This window comes from Zonotrichia leucophrys, chromosome 25 (genome assembly GCF_028769735.1).
Source record: "Zonotrichia leucophrys gambelii isolate GWCS_2022_RI chromosome 25, RI_Zleu_2.0, whole genome shotgun sequence".
In the NCBI taxonomy this organism is placed as follows: domain Eukaryota; kingdom Metazoa; phylum Chordata; class Aves; order Passeriformes; family Passerellidae; genus Zonotrichia; species Zonotrichia leucophrys.
This window is the reverse complement of record NC_088194.1, coordinates 1,384,795-1,402,133: the sequence shown is the minus strand read 5'-3', so window position 1 is coordinate 1,402,133 and position 17,339 is coordinate 1,384,795. Positions and strand designations below refer to the sequence as shown.

At 59.7% G+C, this 17,339-nt stretch overlaps 1 protein-coding gene across 3 annotated transcripts; it reads right to left on the bottom strand.

The window, feature by feature from the left end:
- Positions 1-134: 134 nt before the first annotated feature.
- SEMA4A (semaphorin 4A) lies at positions 135-16,747 on the bottom strand. 3 transcript variants are annotated; one of them, XM_064732595.1, is made up of 15 exons: positions 16,716-16,747; positions 7,448-7,588; positions 5,998-6,158; positions 5,824-5,886; positions 5,648-5,746; positions 5,061-5,166; positions 4,842-4,958; positions 4,630-4,760; positions 3,928-4,097; positions 3,491-3,641; positions 3,070-3,259; positions 2,861-2,982; positions 2,609-2,772; positions 2,421-2,533; positions 135-1,453 (listed from the first exon to the last, which is right to left on the bottom strand). In XM_064732595.1, exons 2-15 carry the CDS (start codon positions 7,584-7,586, stop codon positions 867-869), a joined length of 2,313 nt encoding a protein of 770 aa, XP_064588665.1. In that variant the 5' UTR covers positions 7,587-7,588; positions 16,716-16,747; the 3' UTR covers positions 135-866. The 3 variants fall into 3 exon arrangements, with proteins under 3 accessions (XP_064588665.1, XP_064588664.1, XP_064588663.1); XM_064732594.1 differs by lacking the exon at positions 16,716-16,747 and adding an exon at positions 12,758-12,920; XM_064732593.1 differs by lacking the exon at positions 16,716-16,747 and adding an exon at positions 10,886-11,428.
- Between the last annotated feature and the right edge of the window lie 592 nt (positions 16,748-17,339).

Sequence of the window (17,339 nt, the reverse complement as noted above, 5' to 3'; positions counted from 1 at the left end):
ATGTCCCTGCACACCCACCAGTTCCCTGCACACCCACATGTGTCCCTGCACACCCACGTGTGCCTACACATTCCCCAGGCCCAGCCTCGTACACCCCACAAGCCCCTCGGGGCTGCTCCACAGACCCAGCAATGTCAGGCGTTGAGTTTTCCTTTTTTAATAAAAAAAGCAAAGAGCAGCAAAATGTACAGCTGGCTTGGCTTTGAAAAGGCAGCTCAAGGATGCTGGAAATGGGGTGGGGGGACAGCCAGGGAGCAGTGGGGGCACCCCAGGGACCATGGAGCATTGAGGGGTGGGTGGCAGTGCAGGGTGGGTCCCACGGGGCTGGATTAGGGAGCACATGCAGCACAGCTTGGCCCATGCTGAGGTTTTTGTGGAACTTGTTGTTTTGTCCTGGTGTCAGCATCCACCATTCCCAGCCAGGCCCACCCCATGGTGACATTTCTCCTCTGTGTCACATGCTTTGCCTGTCCCCATGACCTCTCTCCCTGTCCCACTCCCTGTCCCACTCCCTTGCTCCCATTCCACCCCCAGCTCCAGAACGTGAGCCTTAGGTTAAAACAGATGTATTAAATAAAAAAAACCCATGCTGAGGTTTTTATGGAACCTGTTTTTTTTCCTGGTGTCAGCATCCACCATTTCCACCCATGCCCACCCCACGGTGACATCTCTCCTCTCTGCCACATCCATGACCTCTCTCCTCTCCCTGTCCCTTGCTCCCATTCCACCCTCACCCCCAGAACGTGAGCCTTAGGTTAAAACAAGTGTATTAAATAAAACAAAAACAAAACCAAAAAAACCCTTTCACAGTCCCACCCCTCCCCACACCCCCCCTTCCCCAGGGTCTCCCTGACCCACTGCCATTGTCACGCCGTGTCCCCTGCCGGCACGTGCAGCCTGTTGTTGTCCACGTCCACGTCCCCACCGAGCTGGAGGCAGCACGCCTGGGAGCCTTCATCCTCCTCCTCCTCCTCGGTGGCAGCTCCGGGTGCCGGGGGCTCCGCGGTGCCCCCGTTGAGGGGCACCTTCTCCCTCTGGCGTGACGGGGGGCTGTGGGGTGTGCTGCAGCCCCTCACCTTGCTGCGAGCTCTCAGCTGGTCCCGGTAGGCCATGAGGGCCAGGCAGGCGGCCCCGGCCAGCGTCACGGCCAGCAGCACCGTCACCGTGACAAACTGGGACCAGTACGAGCGAGGTGGCGAGCCCACCTCGCCCAGCTGGGCCCCGCCAGAGTCCCTGAGCTGGTAGCGAGCCACGGTCCAGGTGTAGTCGTTCTCTGTGGCCTGGCAGGTGTAGGTGCCAGCCATTCCCTGCTGCATGATGACCACCAGCGTGTGGTCAGGCTGCAGCACCGTGTGCCCCTGGGCACTGCCAGGCTGCTGCCAGCTGTAGGTGGCCAGGGCGGAGCGGCGAGGGCACGGCAGCTGGACCACGGCGTTCAGCGGGGGGCTGAGCCCTGTGGGTGTGGAGAACACAGTGATGTGGTGCACCTGAGGCAGAGGAGAGATTTTTCTAGGGTAGAAATCTAGTTTGATTTAGGTAGAATGTACATCTTGCTGTGCAGTCTAGCTGCAAAAAGCCTAAGTGTCATGGACATCTTTTATGAAAAATCCTTTCCTTAGGATTTTTCCTCCTGAGAAGCTGAGAGGCCTCAGAAATAAAATGTAAACAATGATTATCTGCTGCTGTGGAATGCAACAGGTGGATCTGTGATTGGTCTCATGTGGTTGTTTCTAATTAACGGCCAATCACAGTCAGCTGGCTCAGACTCTCTGCCTGAGACAGAAGCTTTTGTTATCATTCTTTCCTATTCTATTCTTAGCCAGCCTTCTGAGGAAATCCTTTCTTCTATTCTTTTAGTATAGCTTTAATGTAATATATATCATAAAATAATAAATCAAGCCTTCTGAAACATGGAGTCAAATCCTCGTCTCCTCCCTCAACCTCAGACCCCTGTGAACATTATCACACCTAAGCTCAGAGAAACTGCTTCAGTGAAAGACAGAGATAAGGGGGGAGAAGACAGAAAGTGATAGAGAGAGACAGAGACTGCTGTGAGAGCAACTCAACCTGACCTAGGAATTCTTTCTGATAAAGAAGAACTAGCGGCAAATGCCACGCGAAATTCATAAAAATAAACATGTAAATATTTATAAAATATAATGTAAATATTTATAAATATAAATGTAAATATCTATAAAATAAATATTGTAAAATTGTGTGCACATGTATTTGAGACGGGGATAAAAAGGGACCTGAAGCTCCCAGAAGCACGCATGTCATTTTAAGGGAACGATTCCCACATGCGTCTGTAATAAACATCCTGGCTTTACAACTTTCACAAAAGCTGTAGAGTTTTGTTTATCCCCACAAAACACAGCCCATGAGCCCCATCCCACCCCCCATGTACCCCCATACTCAACCCTGCACCGCGGGATCCTCCGGTGCCCCCCAGGAGCGGGGCATGGCCGCGCTCCTCCCGCGGTGGCACACGGCGTCCGGTCTCCCATTCTTAACATCCTGCAGCCACTCGCTCCTGCAGCCAGGAGAGAAGTGTCAGCAGCACCCCAGTGACCCCCAGAGCCCTCCCAGCTCCCACCCTGCTGCTCACTTGTTGTCAGTGGCCAGGTGGGCACGCAGGCAGGCGCCCCTGGGGCTGTGCCAGGCACAGTAGGGGTCCCGTGCCAGCACGCACTCGGCACAGCTCCGGTGCAGGCTGCAGTTGGCCAGCGGGACCTGCAGGACGCCTCTGGAGTAGCCCACATAGAGGATGCCCTGGGGAGGGAGAGGTGCAGGGCTGAGCTTTCCCCCAGTGCTGGTTTTGGGTGGTTGTTGGGTGTCTGGGTGCTCACACCTGCCCTACCTTCCCTGGTGCCAGCAGCAGGTTCTTCACCGGCTCTGGTGCTGCAAAGAGCTGGATGCTCTCCACAATGTGGGCACCCTCCACTCCCTCAAGCTCCACTGCCTTGTGCAGGAAACCCTTGTCTGTGGGGCATGGGGGACATTGCTGAGGCTTTGGAGCCAAGGGGAGGGTGGGATGGGTGACCCTGTGTGCCCCCCATATCACCCCACCTGTGGCCAGGAACATGACACGGCACGGGGTGCCCAGCACATCGTGGGTCTCATGGACTGTGATGCGCGTGTAGGTGACATCTGACTTCACCAGGAGAGGCTGTTTCTGGAAGGGTGACACCTTCCCGTCCATCAGGAAATGATCCTTCATGAAGCTGAGGGCTTTGTCCGAGGAGGCACCCATGGAGCACTGTGGGGGGACAGAGGGGTTTGTGCTGGGGAGGGAAACTGAGACACAGGGAGGGGAGGATGTGCTGCAGAACCACGCTGCCCTGGCCAGCATCAGTGGGGTGCAGAGGGACCCCCTCTCCTTTCCCATCCCACCTGCAAGTGTGGGCACACAGGGATACACAGAGCCCATCTCTTGGGGACCAGCGTTGTCCCCTGGTGGGGAGCACACCCCTGAGTGGGCATCACTCACACTGCCAGGCCGGGGACTCATGTCAGGGCCACTGTAGACTATCCAGCGAGAGCTCTCCTTGTTCAGCTCCTTGTACTTGCCCTCGAAGACCTTCTCCAGATCCTCCTGACTGTAGGCACAGACGGCGGCGCTGCCCGCCCTGCCCGCCTGCCTGCAGGGAGGGACAGTGGGCAGCAGCAGGGCACGGGCCCATGGGCTCCCTGCACAGCCTTGGGCACTCAGCACTGCCAGGTGAATAGCCCTGGGCACTCACCAGTGCGAGGTGAACAGCCCTCGGCACCCACCAGTGTGAGGTGAACAGCCCTGGCACTCAGCCCTGCCAGGTGAACTGCCCTGGGCACTCACACTGCCAGGTGAACAGCCCTGGGCACAAAGCACTGCCAGGTGAACAGCCCTGGGCACCCACCAGTATGAGGTGAACAGCCCCGGGCACTCACCACTGCGAGGTGAACACTGCGTAGAAAACAGTGCGGCCGTCATGGCGGGGCAGAGCAAAGGCGTGGTGGATGACGTTGAAGGGGAAGTGGCCGCTCTCGGAGCACTCCAGCTGTGCCTTCAGGAAAGTTGTCCACTTCTTCTGCAGCACCTTGTCCCCCCCTACATCGCTCTGCAGGAAAGTGCTCATCACCAAGGTGACATGACCCCTTTGTCCCCTGCCATTGTCCCCTATCATCATTGCTATCACAGTACAACTATAATCTCCATTATGGTCTCTTGTGATTGTCCCTGTCCCATTGTCTCCTGTCACATCATCATCATCCCCCACTGTCACTCTGATTTTTTAAGATTTTCTAAGTTTTCTGATATTGACATTCTTGTAGCTAACTTTCTCACACACTTTCTGTAAATAACTCATTGTTTTGCATTCTTTTATGGCCTACTGGGACCAGCTTCTCTTTTATGGAAGAGAAATTTGATAGACTGTTGGATTGTCCAGTGTCATTGGAGAGGTGGCACTGTCACCCTCCAATCCACTGTCACTTTCAGAAAACCATAAATGCTAAAGTCAGAAAACAAACTTCCCTTTTTTCTTCTTCACCTTGAGAGCAGCAGTGTGCGCTCGTGTTCTTTCATGTCCTATAGTGACACCCCATCACTGTGCCCCCACTGCAGCCCACCACCATTCCCTGCTCTCACACCTTGCAGACACGGGCCACCCGTGGCACCAGGAGCTTCTCAAAGAAGTCAAACTCATCTGCTGTCTCCTCGAAGAAGAAGTAAACCTTGTCGTCCCCAGGGAGGCTGAAGGAGGCCACGAAGGCGGCGTCGGCTGCAGGTACAGGTGGGTGAGAAGCTGGAGCCATGGAGGGCTGCAGCACCTCCCCAGGGGCAGCACCTTCCATCTGCTCACCCGAGAGCCAGCGGAGGAAGGCGTCCGTCTTGAGCAGCGTGCGGGTGCCCAGCGAGCGGGAGATGATGGGCTCGTTGCCCTGGAAGTTGTTCATGGTGCCAGCATAGAGCTCTCCGTCTGCCCAGGGACACAGAGGGGGCTGAGCCATGCTGGGGACCCCCCACCCTCGCCCTCCACTCCATGGGAGCCCAGCTGAGAGGCCACTGGCCCCATACTCACCCACCAGCAGGGCTGTGTAAGTGTGCTGGGGATCGAAGGGACACTGGCCCTTCCCGTCCAGGAAGGACTGTCCTCTGCCACTGTCCAGCGTGAAGCTTTCCAGGTGCTGTGCAAAAGGGGAGAAAAATCAGCCAAAGGACCGAAAACAACCCCAAATCTGTAGGGAATAACTGTGGAATAACTTGCAGACATAGGGTGGCCCATGGCTTCAAGGTGGGTGCAGGGATGATGACAGAGGATGCCGGGGGTACCCGGCTCCTGTCACCTTCCCTCATTGTCATTTTGGGGAGCGGCAGTCCCCACCACGTGCTCAGCATGGAGGAGACTGAGGCAGGGACAGAGAGCCTGGAGTCACCTGAGGGGACCCAAAATTGGGGTTTCCCTGCCGGAGGAAGAGTTGCTGGCAGCTGAATGAGAATCACCAAGGGCTCCTTTAGCAGATGGCACACAAGGATGTCCCTTGAGGGGGACACTCAGCACCCCCATCCTGGGCTCTCTTCTGGACTGTATTTTGTAGGTCCTGACAAAGTACAACCCCACAAGCTGCCCAGAGAGCCCCAGAATGCTGCCCTGGGGAGGACACTCACGATGTAGGTGCACGCAGGGCTGAAGGCATAGGTGCCACAGGCGTAGAGGTGGGTCTGGTTCAGGGCCACCAGGACTCGGATGAAGTTGAAGCACTCAGTCTGAGGGGGAAAGAGTTGGGTGCTGAGCACCCCCAGAGCTTTGTGGGGCCCCTGAGCCCCCCACAGGGCCAGCTCACCTCTTTGCTCTTCTTCTTAAAAGTGCATTCAGATGTTTTCACATCTGTGGGTCCCCACCTTATCTATAAAGGAAACAAAGATGTTCCTGGGCTGTCGAGCCTAACCCCACGGGAAAACTGAAACACAGCAGAGGCACCTCCCTCTCCCACCTCCCCAAAAGGGGTGCTGCTCACCGAGGCTTTGGCACGGATGCTGCCAGGGGTGCCAACGGCGAGGGCCAGCAGCCAGTCGCGTGCCCCCACGTAGAGCTGCTCCTCGCTCTCATCCAGCAGGAAGATGTCGTAGTGGGACACGTTGTCCTGGCTGAAGTGGGTGAGGGTCCGCCGGGGGTCCCCTGGCAGGAGCAGAGGGGGTGAGGGGAGCCCAGGGGTCACACACACACCCCCCACCACCCTCCGTGTGCGGATGTGGCAGCAGCTGCCAGCAGAGCAGCTCTGTTTAATCTCACACAGGAAATGGGGTGCAGTTCTTCCCCTTCAGATCTCGTATCAGCATCACCCCTTCACCCTCCAGCTCCCCACTTCCCACTGTCCCCTCCGGCTCCTGCTGCAAGAGCTGGACATCCCCAAGCTGCAGACCCCCAGAAATGGGGTGCATTTCCCCCCCAAGCTGTGCCTGTGATGTTTTGGGGCATCTGTTTGGGGGATGCACTGCCCCAGGGTGCCACCCTGGAGGAGTTACAAACCCCGAAGTGTCAGACTGGGGGTGTCACCAGTCCCCAGGGTGCCCTTGGGCACAGGCAGAGATTGCAGATTCTCATTCATCCCCAGCAGGCACCGAAACTGGGGGATTTTTGCAATTTTGGGCATGGCTGCTCGGGGAAAGGGAAGTGACAGCGCAGTCAGGGCTGGAAAGGCACGACCCTGCCGTGGGGCACAGACCCTGCTGCAGCCTGACTGGCACATCCCAGCCCCCCTAATCCCCTGCTTTGCCCCCATGCCGTGCCCTGTCCCTTCCAGAGGCAGCTTCTCATCCCCTCAGCGTGACCCTGAGCACACCCTGGGTGCCAGCTGGGTGACAAAATCACTGGAGGATCCGGCCCATCGAGTGCTGGGGTGCCAGTAAATGATTCTCTCATCCGCCCCCAACACCACCTGCAGCCACTGGTGCTGTCCCCAACCCTCTGAGGGTCACTCATGGGGCAGGGGGGGCTACACTGGGGGGCACCCCAAGCTTCCTGATGCTGGACACTCAGCCCTGGGGATGGACCCTGCCCCAGGCAGAGGCTGTGCACCCCTCTCCCCAGCTGTGTGCCCCCCTCCCCAGCTGTGTACCCCCCTCCCCAGCTGTGTACCCCCTCCCCAGCTGTGTACCCCCTCCCCAGCTATGTACCCCTCTCCCCAGCTGTGCACCCCCCTCCCCAGCTGTGTGCCCCCCTCCCCAGCTATGTACCCCTCTCCCCAGCTGTGTACCCCCTCCCCAGCTGTGTGCCCCTCTCCCCAGCTATGTACCCCTCTCCCCAGCTGTGTACCCCTCTCCCCAGCTGTGTGCCCCTCTCCCCAGCTGTGTGCCCCCCTCCCCAGCTGTGTACCCCTCTCCCCAGCTGTGTGCCCCCCTCCCCAGCTGTGTGCCCCCCTCCCCAGCCGTGTGCCCCCCTCCCCAGCTGTCCCATGCCGTACTCACCGCTGGGGAAGGCGAGGCGGGGCAGGGGCTCGGCAGAGCAGAGCAGGGCAGCCGGCACCACCACCCCGCAGAGCAGGCGGAGGGCGGCGGGCATGGCTGGGGGCGGCAGGGCTGCGCCCCACGAGAGTCCCACCACCATCCCTGCGGGCAGGGAGGGAGAGGGTCACACGCTGCTGCTGGGCTGGCTGCGTGTCACCGCCCCCGGCGGAAACCAGAGGGGGGAAGCGGTACCCGGGAGAGGGAGGAGGAAGGGGGTGTCTGCAGTGCCTCGAGTCCCCGCGTGGCCCCCCCAGTTTGGGCACGAACTTCCCACTGCCATGCCGGCACCCAGAGAGGTGCCCCCTGGGCTCCTCACCGACATCTTGGCACGGTCAGGATGTCCCCTCACCCTCTGGATTCCAGCACCAACCAACATTTCTGGCACAGAGATGTCCCCTCGTCATGTGGGGTTCCAGCACCACCATCTCTGGCACAGTCAGAGATGTCTCCTCACCCTCTGGGCTCCTCATTAAAATCTCTGGCATAGAGATGTCCCCTCAGCATGTGGAGCTCCTGCACCACAATCTCTGTCACACAGAGATGTCCCCTCGCCATGTGGATTCCAGCACCAACATCTCTAGCACAGTCAGAGACGTGCTTTCACCTTCTGGGGCTCCTCTACCAAAATTTTGGCAGTCAGGAGGTCCCCTTAACCTCTGGGGCTCCTCTACCAAAATTTTGGCACTGTCAGGATGTCCCCATGCCCTCTGGGGCTCCTCCAGCAAAATCTTGGCACAGTCAGAGATGTCCCCTCACCTTCTGGGGCTCCTCATCAAAATCTCTGGCACAGAGATGTCCCCTCAGCATGTGGGGCTCCAGAACCACAATCTCTAGCACAGAGGTGTTCCTTCACCCACTGGGGTTCCTCACCAAAATCTCTGGCACAGTCAGGATGTCCCCTTGCCATGTGGGGCTCCTCACCAACATCTCTGGCACAGAGATGTCCCCTCACCCTCTGAATTCCAGCACCACAATCTCTGGCACACTCAGAGATGTCCCCTCACCCTTCTGAGGCTCCTGCACCACAATCTCTGGCACAGTCAGAGATGCCCCCATGCCCTCTGGGCTCCTGTACCAAAATTTTGGCACAGTCAGGATGTCCCATCACCTTCTGGGGCTCCTGCACCAAAATCTCTGGCATGGTCAGAGATGTCCCCTCACCCTCTGGGTTCCAGCACCACAATCTCTCACATTCAGAGATGTCCCCTCACCCTCTGGGGTTCCTCACCAAAATCTCTAGCACAGTCAGAGACATGCTGTCGCCTTCTGGGGCTCCTGCACCAAAATCTCTCACATTCAGAGATGTCCCCTCACCATGTGGAGCTCCTGCACCACAATCTCTGTCACAGTCAGAGATGTCCCCTCACCCTCTGGGGCTCCTGTACCAAAATTCTGGCACAGTCAGAAATGTTCCCTCATGCTTTGGGGCTCCTCACCAAAATCTCTTGCGCATTCAGAGATGTCTCCTCACCCTTTGGGGCTCCTGCACCAACATCTCTGTCACAGTCAGAGATGTCCCATCACCTTCTGGGTTCCTGCACCACAATCTCTGGCACAAAGATGTCCCCTCGGCCTCTGTGCTCCTGCACCACAATCTCTTGGCACAGTCAAAGATTCCCCCTCACCTTCTGGGCCTCCTGCCCAGGACCCCAGCACAGAGGCATCCAGAGGCTCCTGCCTTTGCCCCCAGAGCTCAGAGCTCATCCCCACCAGCGATTCCTCTGCCTGGCTCCATCAGTGATCACAGCATCCACAAAATGGCGGGGAACACACACAGGAACCCCCTTCCTGCAGCACTGAGGACAGAGCCACATCTGCAGAGGCCGGCGGTGCCCAAACCCCTTTGCCCACGGCCACCGCATCCCCAGCGAGCAGCATTACCTCTCTGGCAGCCCAGGACGGAGCCTCTCACCTGCAGCCCTGGCACGGGAGCCCCGGGCAGGTGCCCGAGCCCCGGGGGCTGCGGCCACGCGTGTCCCGCGGCTCCATGCCCGGCTCGCTCCGAGCTCGCAGCCCGGCTCTGCCGAGCCCGGCCCAGCCCAGCCCAGCCCCGCGTGGCTCCGGGAACCTGAAAGTCCTGCTGGAAGAGGACGAGCCCCGGCAGGTTGGGGCAGTGGGTGCCTGAGCCCGCCTCTCCTGCCTCGCATCCCTGCGGGGAGAGCAGCGGAGCCTGGCGGAGGCGGCCGGGATGGGAACCGGGATGGGAAAAGGGGAGCTCTGCTCCTCCAGCTGGGTGCCCCGGCGGTGGCAAAGTGGGGGACAAGGGTGTGCCCAGGTGCCAGGCTTTGCTCGCTGGGGAAGGCTTTGGGGTGAGGAACATAAATGGCATTTTCCCATTGTGCGGATTGTGCGGGCCAACAGCAGGCCTGAGCATCATCCCCAAAAGAGCCCCATGGGGATAGGCATCACCCAGAAAACCTGCACCCCAAAACAGCCTCATGGGGCACCCTCACAAACAGCCCCATGGGGACAGGTATCCCCCAGAAAACCAGACCCCCTAGGGGGAGGAGTGCTCCCCAAAACAGCCCCATGGAGCACCCCAAAAACCGACCCATGGAGCACCCCAAACAGCCCCACTGGGCACCCCAAAACAGTCCCATGGGGCACCCCACAACCAGTCCCCCATGGAGCACCCCACAAACAGCTCCATGGAGCACCCCAAAACAGTCCAATGGGACACCCACAAACAGACCCCCATGGAGCACCCCCATAAACAACTCCATGGAGCACCCCCACAACAGCCCTGTGTGGCACCCCAAAACAGCCCCACAGGGCAGCCCCACAAAGCTCCCACAGCTGTTCCCCAAACCCATCTTCCCCTGGACATTCCATCCTCAAGCCCAGGCTGCTCTGGGCTGGCTGTGGGCAAGAAACTCCCCAAAAACAGCCCCATGGTGGCAGGCATCACTCAGAAAACCTGCACCCCAAAACAGCCCCATGGGGCACTCCACAAACAGCCCCCTGGGCAACCCCACAAACGGCCCCATGGGACACTCTAGAAAAAACCCCATGGGGCACCCTAGAACAAGCCCCCTGGGGCACCTCAAAACAGCTCCATGGAGCACCCCACAACAGTCCCATGAGGGCTGACATCACCCAGAAAACCAGATCCCCAGAGGGGAGCAGTGCTCCCCAAAACAGCCCGATGGGGCACCCCAAAACAACCCCATAGAGCACCCCCAAACAGCCCCATGGGGCAGCCCCACAAAGCTCCCACAGCTGTTCCCCAAACCCACCTTTCCCTGGACATTCCATCCTCAAGCCCAGGCTGCTCTGGGCTGGCTGTAGGCAAGAAACCCCCCAAAACCAAAGCCCTGGAGTTGCTCACCATCCCCGAGGCACCCCAATATCCCTGAGGACGAGGCTGAGGAGCATCCTGCCCTGCTGGAACCTCCTTACCTGCCTCTGCCATGGCCAGAGCAGCCCAGGGGAGCCCCGGCAGGGCAGCGCTGTGCTCAGCACCTTGCTTGGCTGGGACAGAGGCTCCTTGTGAGCACAGAACGCTGAAAGTAGGTTACTCTGCCCCGGATTTCCCACTTGGCAGGGGCTGCAGGGGGACGGGGCCGCACGGAGCCTCGGACCGGCCCCATTGTTCTGCCCTGGGCTGCAGCCACCGAGGCCGTGGAGGGAGGGGGGGGGATGGAAACGGGAGCAGAGGCTCCTCAGAGAGGCTGGAGATTTGATTTGGCTCCTCAGAGAGGCTGGAGATTTGATTTGGGGCTGTGGTGGGGCTGAGGAAACCGCCGGTGTTACCCAATGTGAGGCAGGGCTGACGCAGGATGTGAGGTGGGAAGCTGGAATCCCCTCTCAGCCTTGTCTCTTCTCTTTTTTTGGGGCCCCGCGTCACGGGGGTGTAATTTGGGGTGTAATTACATCTGGGGATGTAATTTACAGCCTCCTTCTATAGGATTTGGCACATGGGAGGGAGACCAAGGGTCCCTCATCACTGCAGTGCTTCATTTTCCCCCTGGTGCTTCAGCTCACACAGCTGGTTTCATGGTCTGCTCTGTGCCATCTCCTTGGAGGATTCCTCAGACGGTTGGAATGTAATTTCCAGCCCCTCTCTATAGGATTTGGCACATAGGAGGGAGACCAAGGGTCTCTCAACACTTGGACGTTTCAGTTTTCCCCTGGTGCTTTCTGGCTGAGCACAGCTGTGGTTTGTTTCATGGGTCCTGCTCCTGCTTGGATCTGCTCCTGGAGGGTTGGGAATGTAATTTCCAGCCTCTTTCTATAGGATTTGGCACATGGGAGGGAGACCAAGGGTCTCTCACCACTGGGGTGGTTCAGTTTCCCCCTGGTGCTTTCAGGCTCAGCACAGCTGTGGTTTCATGGGTCCTGCTCGTGCTGGCATCTCCTCCTGCAGGATTCCCTCCAAGACAGGGAGCGTTGTGCTGTCAGTGAGCACAGAGCCACAGGATGGAGCCAGGCCCAGCCCTGGTGCTCACCAAGGTGGGCTGTGATGGATGCACTATGGAGCTGTGGCACTGATGTGCCAGCTGCTCAGACATCCCCCGTGCCTCAATTCCCAACAGTTTGTTCCTTCTCTGAAGCTGGGCTGCAATTCCCTGCCCATGCCAGCTCCCAGGAGCATCCCCGTGGTGTGGGGGGTGCAGGAATGATCCCAACACCCAGAGGGGCTGGGGCAGCTGGGCCTGGGGGAGGCCCCGAGATCCAGATGTGAGGGGAAAGCCCCGAGATCCAGATGTGAGGGGGAAGCCCTGAGATCCAGATGTGTGGGAGATGGAAGGCAAGGCAGGAGGGGGTGGGCTAAGGGCACGGGAGGATGAAGGGGAGGAATTTGGGGGTGTACACAAGAGGAAATGGGAGCTGATTGTGCCCATGGGGTTGCTCCATAGCAAGGGTGGGGAGAGCTGGGGGGTGCAGGTAAGGGAGAGGAGGATGCACAGGAGGGAGCTGAGGGGTGCAGGAGGTGTGGAGGGGTGCACAGGACATGGGGGAGAGGGAAATGTGGGAGGAATGTGAAGGGCAGGGGGTGCGGGGGGTACCGGGGGTCTCCCCAGGGCCGGCACCTCATCCTCATCCTCATCCTCATCCTCATCCTCATCCTCATCCTCATCCTCATCCTCATCCTCATCCTCATCCTCTTTGTTGCCGCTTTCAGCATCAGCGCGGGGGGTCCCCCAAGCCCAACCCCACTGTGGCGATTTCCCCCTTTCCCCCTCCACCTCCCGCCCCCGCCGAGCCTCCCCAGAGCCCCCGGGGCCCCCCGGCCGCCCCCGGCCCCGGTGGCGGAGCGGCGGTACCGACCTGCGGCGGGCGGGCGGGAGCGGCATCCCCCGGCCCCGCATCCGGCTCACGTCGCCATGGCTACGGCTGTACCGCGGCCCCCCCCGCACCGACAGACAGACAGACAGACAGACAGACCCGGACGGACTGACGGACGGACACGGGGCCACGGCTGTACCGACAGACAGACCCGGACGGACTGACGGACACGGGGCTGCGGAGCCCAAACCCCCCCGCACAGACAGAGCCGGACGGACGGACTGACGGACATGGGCACGGAGGGGGCTCTGCCTCCCCTCACCCCACACAGCACCGAGCCTGCACCCCCAGGAGGGGCAGGGACACCCCTCTGCCCCCCATGATGTGGGTTACATCCTCTCCTGACGCGTTCCTGTGCCCCCAGAACAACACTGGGGTCCCTCAGCCCAGTTGTGCTCTCAGCTTTTGTCAGTAAGTCCCTGCACCCCCATCTCAACACCCCCAGATCCAGAGCCCCCGGTATCCCACACCACACCCCATATCGGCACCCCCCTACCCACAATCTATCCCTGCATCGCATCCCCACACCCCATCCCTACACCCCATATCTGTACCCCCAAACCCACATCCTATATCTGCACCCCGCCACCGACACCCCATCCCTGCACCCCCATACCCACATCACATCCCTGCACCCCCAGACCCCATCTCTGCACCCCCAAACCCTATTCCTGCATCCCCAGACCCATCTGCCTCCCCACACCCCATCCCTGCACCCCCAAACCCTATTCCTGCACCCCCAGACTCACACCCCATATCTGCACCCCCATACCCCGTATCTGCACACCCAGACCCCATCCGTGTACCCCCAAACCCTATCCCTGCACCCCCAGACCCCCAGACCCCATCCCTACACCTCCCACTTGATTGCTGCTGGCTCTGGCTTCCCATGTTGTGGATTTGGGGGTCCCTGGAGCACTTTGGGGTGCAGCCGTGTCCCCAGGCTCTCTGGGTGTGTCCCCCCCCTGTCCCCAGCACCCACAAATTCTGCTCTGTGGCATTTCCCCCTTGGAATTTCCCCTGCAGGGAGCCCGGCCTGGCTGGAGCCTGCAGCCCTCACTGTGGAACTTTCTCCCTTCCGCTTCCCAAGCTGAGTGAGAACCCCAAAACAGGATCCCAAAGCACCACTTCCTCCCCTCTGCAGCCACCCACCTGCCTGCATGCATGCCCCAAATCAATGCATCCTCCAAAAAACCCTCCAGCATTGCCCTGCATTGGTGCAGCTAGACCCAACCCCGCGCATTGCCTGCAGGCTGGTGCAGCACAGACCCAACTCACATTGCCTACATTGCACATCCCCCAAAACCCTCCAGCATTCCCTGCCAGGGCTGGAGATCATCATCAGCACCCCAAACCCTCCAGCTTGCCCTGCCCAGGTTTGGGAGATCAGCTATCAGCACCCCAAAACCCTGCAGCATTGCCCTGCCAGGCTGGGGTGCAGTATCAGCACCCCAAACCCTCCAGCATTGCCCTGCCAGGTTTTGGGTGCAGCAGCAGCACCCCAAAACCCTGCAGCATTGCCCTGCCAAGGCTGGGGTGCAGGGCAGTATCAGCACCCCAAAACCTCCAGCCTGCAGCATTGCCTGGAGAGCAGCATCTGCACCCCAAAACCTCCAGCATTGCCCTGCCAGGGCTGGGGAGCAGCATCAGCCTCCCAAAACCCTCCAGCCTGCAGCATTGCCTGGGTTGCCAGCCCTGTACCAGCTGGGGAGCAGCATCAGCACCCCAAAACCCTCCAGCATTGCCTTGCCAGGGCTGGGGTGCAGCAGCAGCCCAAAACCCTCCACCCTGCAGCATTGCCCTGCCAGGGCTGCAGAGCAGAGCCGAATGCCCCTGCAGCTGCCAGCTTTGGGAGGCTGGAGCCCTGGGCAGGGATCTGGAAGGAGTTTGTGCCTCGTGCCCAGCAGCACTGGCAGCCTGGCAGGAGCTGGGCACTCCCCAAGGCTGAGCTGCAGCCCCTCGGGGTGCTGGACACCCCCAGGGTGCCCGGGGGGGGCTCTGTGCCCTGCAGCACATTGGGGTGCAGCCCTGGGGGGTGGCAGTGGGCACAGGCTCACATCTCAGTTCCTCCTTTGGGATTAGCAGGGTGGCTTGACCTTAATCTCCCCGGGCATGCAGGGGCCTGGAGGGGCTGCCCTGGGGCTGGCAGGGCCCCCAGCACCCCTGGGCCCTGCCTGGCCAACCCTGGTGCCTTGCCAGGCACTGGAGTCACTCCCAGCCCTGCCCCATCCCAGTCATTGCTCCAAGGCTTCCTGGGCTGGATTTCCCCCAAAAAATTCTGGTGGTTCTCAAACCCCGGTGCTCCTGCCTGCCCAGGGTGCCTCTGAGAGACCCCAGCATGGCCATGGCCCTGCTGTGGGACCCCATCTCCCTCCTCTGAGCCACACTCTCAGGGCTCAGATCCACGGGACAACGGGAGGAGAGGGACAAACCTGACCTCGAGTCGGTGCTTTGGCTGCAGTAGGGCTGGAGATCCACCACAGGCTCCTCTGCAGAGTGTGTGAGGGCCCTGTGGGCTGCAGCTCCCTCTGGGCTGGGCAAGGTCCCCATGGGCTGCATGTGGCTCCACAGGATGTGCAAATGTCCCTGTGGGCTTGTGCAAAGTCCACACCAGGGAGTGCCAGAACCCTGTGGGGAGTGCCTGGGTCCCAAGGGGCTTTGTAAGGAGCCCAAAATGTCAGTACTGTCCTTACAGGGCTCTGCAGTGTCCCTGAGGGCTCTGTAAGGAACCCATCATATCTGTATTGTCCTTAGAAGGCTGTGAAGTGTCCCTGAGGCTGTGCAGGGACCCCATGGGGCTCTGTAAGGAACCCATAACATCTGTATTGTCCCCTAGGGGCTGTGCAGAGCCCCCATGGAGCTCCAGCTCAGCCTTTTCCCAGTGCCAGGACTCTGTGTTCCCCATAGGCGACACGGGGGCGATGCAGGCTGTCAGTTCCCTGTTGCATTTCCCCATGGCAGTTCCCCATGGCAGTCCCCGTGTCTCCTGGCCTGTCTCCTCCCAGGAAGATGCAAGCAGCATGGCTGGCTTCCCCCATCACTCCAGAACGGGCTATTTTGGGCCCAACCTCATGACTTTTGGGGGCAGGAACCCTGGGGAAGGGTTGAATGGAAGGGGACAGGATGCAGCAATGTGTGGGTGGCTGTCCAGCTGGCAGGAATGGGAGGCAAACAGCACAGAGAGGGGGACACTGTGTCCCCTCCCATGCTGTGGGCCTGTCTCACCTCCCTGTGCCCCTGTCCTGGTTCAGAGCAAATTTGGGAGAGAATCCCCAAAGGGGCTACGGTAGGAAAGCAGGAGCAGGAATGTGGAGGAAAAAATAAAAAAACCTGTGCGCTTCTTCTGTCCCCCCTTCACTCTCTGGAACATGTCTTAAAGGTGCAAAACTTATTATTCAGCATAAACAGAACGAGATGATTTGGGATAAAAGCATCATAGAGTCAACTCCACAGAGAGGGGGACACTCTGTTCCCTCCCATGCTGTGGGCCAGTGTCACCTCCCTGTGCCCCTGTCCTGGTTCAGAGCAAATTTGGGAGAGAATCCCCAAAGGGGCTACGGTAGGAAAGCAGGAGCAGGAATGTGGAGGAAAAAAACCCAAACCTGTGCGCTTCTTCTGTCCCCCCCTTCACTCTCTGGAACACTCTTAAAGGTGCAAAACTTATTATTCAGCATAAACAGAATGAGATGATTGGGGATAAAAGCATCATAGAGCCAGCTCCTGGGAGGGGAGGTGGCACCTCGCTCACCTCTCTGGTTCCCCACAGCCTCCCTTGAAGCTGGGAGGTGGCACCAACACCCTGCACCCCCTGGCACCCCCTGTCCCCCGAACCTCAGCCCTGCTGCCCCCAAACCTGGGGTGATGCGACCCCGCACAGCACGGGGGGGCTCAGGTATCCAGCACAGGGGGTACCCCCAGGCTGGGCACCCCTGGCACCTACCTGGCAGTGCCTGCGCCCCGGCCGCCCGCCGGCGTCCCTCGCTCACATCGCGGCTCCGCAGCGCTGTGCCTGGTAAAGCCGATTATGCAGCGGCTTTAGAGCTCCCCTCCCCAGCGTCCTGCCCGGCTGCAGTGCCTGGCACGGCCCGGGGGCACAGGGGGTCCCTTGGCAGAGGGGCAGGAGCAAAGCTCCGCTCAGGTTCTGTGCGCCCCTATCCCAGCCCAGCCTGGGGATTGTTTGGTCTAAAAAACCCCCAAGAGGAATCTCTGAGTCTGTACCTGAAATTCCGGCCCTCCCCAGCCCATCCCAGCCCATCCTGGGGATTGTTGGGTCTAAAAAACCCCAAGAGGAATCTCTGAGTCTTTACCTCAAATTCCAGCCCCCCTCAGCCCATCCTGAAGAATGTTGGGTCCCCAAAACCCCCAAGAGGAATCTCTGGGCCTTACTCAAATTCCAGCCTCCCCTATCCCATCCCATCCCATCCCATCCCATCCCATCCCATCCCATCCCATCCCATCCCAGCCCATCCTGAAGAATGTTGGGTCCCCAAAACCCCCAAGAGGAATCTCTGGGCCTTACTCAAATTCCAGGCCCCCATTTCCCCATCCCAGCCTGGGGATTGTT